The sequence below is a fragment of the Panthera leo genome, chromosome C2, assembly GCF_018350215.1.
Source record: "Panthera leo isolate Ple1 chromosome C2, P.leo_Ple1_pat1.1, whole genome shotgun sequence".
NCBI lineage: Eukaryota > Metazoa > Chordata > Mammalia > Carnivora > Felidae > Panthera > Panthera leo.
Window position 1 is genome coordinate 4325320 of NC_056687.1, and position 4026 is coordinate 4329345.

The following is a 4026-nucleotide window of genomic DNA, read 5'->3' on the forward strand; positions in this document are numbered from 1 at the left end:
GGAGGGCGAGGCTTCCTCACTTCCGGCTGCTCCTCCCCGGGGTGGTCAGACTCCCCTTTGTAGTGGGGGTGGGTTTGTGCGAGCTTCCCCGCCCTCCCTGTTGTAGCGATCCTCGAAGGCACCACGTCAGGCCCGGCGCCCGGCCCGATTCCCGGCCCCTGTTCAGCGGGGCGGGTTACCCCTGCACTTCCCCTTCTGCAGGGTGAGTCTCGGTGGTGGGTGTGTGGATGGCACCGCCCCCCCTGCGGCCTCCGAGGAGCCCTTGCCTCCAGCTGAGCTGTTGGAAAGGGGGCTCTTTGAGGAGGGGCGGCTGCACTTATGGTTTGTATATGCCCTCGAGGAAAGAACTTCAAAGTCTGTGAAAATAAGACAGGGGCAAGCTGCCTCAGGAAGGCACGATTTATTGGGCTCACAGGGGCTGGGTTCCCTGCCGGAGACAGAGAAGGACCCCGGCGGAGACACGCAGGGTCACGGGGGGATCCGGCTCGTCCTGCTCCTCCTCGCCCCAGGGTTCAGACGATTCATCGGGAGTGTTTGACCTGCTGCGCGGAGAACTGGAGTCCCGGCGAAGACTTGGTCCTCACCGGAGGGGCACGGGCGGGGCCCCCTCTGCCCCCGGAGCAGGTGTTAGGAGACCCCTGGTCAGAAGCAGCACGGGGAGCTACAGCACACGGGTCTGCAGACCAGGGTGGGGCAGGAGGGCCGGCAGGAGGGCACACACTCGGGCTTGCAGCTCATGGGCACGCACACGGTGGGTGTGCAGCTCACGGGCACGCACGTGGAGGACTGGCAGGAAGGCACACACTCGGGCTTGCAGCTCACGGGCACGCACACGGAGGACTGGCAGGAGGGCACACACGCGGGCCTGCAGCTCACGGGCACGCACACGGTGGGTGTGCAGCTCACGGGCACGCACGTGGAGGACTGGCAGGAGGGCACACACTCGGGCCTGCAGCTCACGGGCACGCACACGGAGGACTGGCAGGAGGGCACACACGCGGGCCTGCAGCTCACGGGCACGCACACGGAGGACTGGCAGGAGGGCACACACGCGGGCCTGCAGCTCACGGGCACGCACACGGCGAGTCTGCAGCTCACGGGCACGCACACGGGCTTGCAGCTCACGGGCACACAGCAGGACGCCTGGCAGGGGCCGGAGGAGCCGTAGGAAGCCTGGCAGCCCGAGGAGCAGCTGGTGTGGCACATGTTGGCGTGGGGCTCGGCCGGTGTCCGGGAGGGAGGAGGGCGGGGACGTCTGGAGGCTCCTTGCCTGGGCCGCCTTTATACCGGGCCGTGGGCGTCCTGGCCGCCCAGAGGCACAGCTGTGGACTTCCTCATAGCTTTTTCCATCACGTTTCCCCAACACCCTCTTGTCCTGAGACGCCCTCCCCCGGGTGATGTGCCGCTGTAAATTAAGTTTAGCTTAGAGGCCAGTTTCTTCTTCTGTAAACAGGACGTCCTGGTTCGACTTTACTTGGCGTCCTTGTTACTTCTCCAGGCTGCTACTGTGCCCGGAGTGCCACCGGTTCGACTCAGCACCGTAGCCTTTATTCCTTTTTGCTGTCAGTGGAGGCTTTGGGGCAATAATGCGTTTTGAGCTTTTATTTTGCATGGGAAAACATTAAAGTAGGGATCTGCAAACTGGGGAGCAGAGGTCTGTGGGACAAAGGCGGCCTGCTGCCTGTTTGGCAAATAAAGTTTTATTGGAAACGGCCATGCTCGTTTGCTTACGTGCCGTCGAGGGCTTGCGCTGTAATGTGAAGTGGTTATGAGACAGACCACGTCACTGCAAGGCTGAAACATTTACTGTCTTCCATTTATAGAAAGGTGACCAGCTTCTGCCTTATAGTCATCTATGTAATCATCGATTTGTTCGTGCAACAGACATATACTTTGTGCTGGCTATAGAGATGTCCTAGCCTCATGGGCCTTCCGGGGCAATGGATACATGAGTGCGTACAAATCAACGCCTGAAATAATTACAGAGAGGGCCGAGTCCCAGAAAGGAAAGCAGGCTCAGCAGGTAGAGAGTAATTGGTGTTGGTGGGTGGTTGGGGGCCTCTGTGTGGAGGCGACGCTGAGCTGGCTCCTGGGAGATGCGGAGGGGTCGGGAGGCGGTGTTCCAAGCAGAGGCAGCCGTGGGAGTGTTAACGACACTGCTGCAGGATGGGCATGCTCCAGGAGCAGCGGGAAGCGTGGACGAGCGCGGCGTGGACGCTCGTCTTTAGGTGCGGGTGGACGGGTTCAGACCGTGCAGCTGGGGGTCCAGGCATCCCAGTCCTGGGCCGACAGAAGAAGAAGGACAATGTCAACTTGAAGACACGTCGGGAGGAATCATCCAATCCGAAGAAGAGAGAACAGAATTATGAAAAACGAAGAGGGTCCCTGGGACAATATCGGGAAGTCGAACAACAAGCAAGTTCAACACAAGAAGGAGAAGAGAATGATACTGAAGCACAAGAATGTTTTGAATAATGGACAAAATACCCAAGTTTGATCTATTAAAAAAATTCTACCTAACAGCTCCAAGAAACTCAGAAAACCCCCAAAGCCCCAGCATGATTTGGCCCGATGGTGAGGACCACAGACTCCAGAGTGAAACCCAGCAGCTTCCAATTCCTGCTGCTTGGCCGCCCCAGTGAGAACACGCACACAGCACGGAATCCTTCCGAACCTGATTGCACATCCGTGTAAGTGGGGCACACCTGCCCCTCGAATGGTGGCAGGAACCGATAACTAATCAGTTATGAGACGATCCACGTGAGATGCTTAGCACAACACCCGGCACAAAGCTGGGACTCCCTCACTGTTATTCTTGCAATAACGTGGCCACAGCTCTCCCCGATGAGGAGCCCAGCCGCTTGGCCCTGGCCAGGGGGGGAAGGCCTTGTAGGTCACTGAGTTTCCAAATCAAAACGGGGGCACCGCCCCCACCCCCCCGCCCCGGGTCTGGTGACTTGGATGGTACTTGTGTGGACGGAGGGCAGGGTGTATAAACTTGGGGAGGACCTTGAACGTCCTGATGTGGAGTCCCCTGTCCCTGCTGACGGTCCTTGGCCATCCAACCTGGGGCCTGAATCCAGAAATCGCATGGCCGCTGGGTCACAGTGAGCCTGGGGGCTGAGACAGAGTTTCCTGAACTGAGTCACTTCCAGCAGAACCTCCAGGAAGAGACGCACACAGGAGGAACAGGAAGAAAACAAGCAGGCAACCAGGAGGAGGGCGCCCGTGTGGCTTGTTGCCAGGACGCCACAGCCTGGGTATAAAAGCCGCCTGGGGAAGGAGGCTCCAGACCGGCCCCGTTTTCCACCCTGACTCCACTCCAGCCCTACATCGCCATGTGCCACACCAGCGGCTCCACTGGCTGCCAGCCGGCCTGCCGTGTGCCCAGCTCCTGCCAGGCGTCCTGCTATGTGCCCAGCTCCTGCCAGGCGTCCTGCTACGTGCCCAGCTCCTGCCAGGCATCCTGCTACGTGCCCAGCTCCTGCCAGACAGCCTGCTATGTGCCCAGCTCCTGCCAGGCGTCCTGCTACGTGCCCAGCTCCTGCCAGGCATCCTGCTATGTGCCCAGCTCCTGCCAGACGTCTTGCCGCGTGCCCGTGAGCTGCAAGCCTGTTGTGTACCTGCCTGTGAGCTGCAAGCCCATTGTGTGTGTGACCCCCTCCTGCCAGTCCTCCGGGTGCTGCCGGCCCTCCTGCCCCACCCTGGTCCTCAGGCCTGTTCCCTGCGGCACCCCTAACTGTGGCTAGCCCGTGGCCTCCTAGGACCCCTCCTCCGTGGGGCCAGAAGTAACTGCTGTCTGAACTCCCGGCAGGCAGACCTCGCCCACCTGAGACCTTCTGGACCTGACTAGACCATCTTACAGCAAAGCCGCCTGATCCCCACTAACCAAGCAGACAGAGTCACCCCCGTCCCCCGACCCCAGCCCGGGTCGTCCACACGGCACCCACCCTGGCTGGTGCAAGTGCCCAGCCTCTGCAGCCGCCAGCACTGAGCTCTAATAAATCCCAGAGTGCATGTGAAGCC

The 4026-nt window shown here is 60.5% G+C and overlaps 2 protein-coding genes across 2 annotated transcripts; one reads left to right on the forward strand and one right to left on the reverse strand.

Annotated features, from left to right (window-relative positions):
* Positions 1-642: 642 nt before the first annotated feature.
* LOC122198692 (keratin-associated protein 12-2-like) lies at positions 643-1342 on the reverse strand. Its single transcript, XM_042903410.1, has 2 exons — positions 1004-1342; positions 643-865 (listed from the first exon to the last, which is right to left on the reverse strand). Exons 1-2 carry the CDS (start codon positions 1204-1206, stop codon positions 643-645), a joined length of 426 nt encoding a protein of 141 aa, XP_042759344.1. The 5' UTR covers positions 1207-1342.
* Positions 1343-3338: 1996 nt separating this feature from the next.
* On the forward strand, positions 3339-3749 carry LOC122198795 (keratin-associated protein 12-1-like). Its single transcript, XM_042903599.1, has 2 exons — positions 3339-3401; positions 3462-3749. Exons 1-2 carry the CDS (start codon positions 3339-3341, stop codon positions 3747-3749), a joined length of 351 nt encoding a protein of 116 aa, XP_042759533.1.
* The last annotated feature ends 277 nt before the right edge of the window (positions 3750-4026 follow it).

What these genes read in the sequence shown, in the direction of transcription:
- LOC122198692 (XM_042903410.1), bottom strand. Translation starts at nt 1,206, where the DNA reads ATGTGCCACACCAGCTGCTCCTCGGGCTGCCAGGCTTCCTACGGCTCC. An exon ending in TGCGTGCCCGTGAGCTGCAG is followed by an intron (nt 866 to 1,003) that starts GCCCGCGTGTGT and finishes CGTGAGCTGCAG; the next exon opens with GCCCGCGTGTGTGCCCTCCT.
- LOC122198795 (XM_042903599.1), top strand. Translation starts at nt 3,339, where the DNA reads ATGTGCCACACCAGCGGCTCCACTGGCTGCCAGCCGGCCTGCCGTGTG. An exon ending in GTGTGCCCAGCTCCTGCCAG is followed by an intron (nt 3,402 to 3,461) that starts GCGTCCTGCTAT and finishes AGCTCCTGCCAG; the next exon opens with GCATCCTGCTACGTGCCCAG.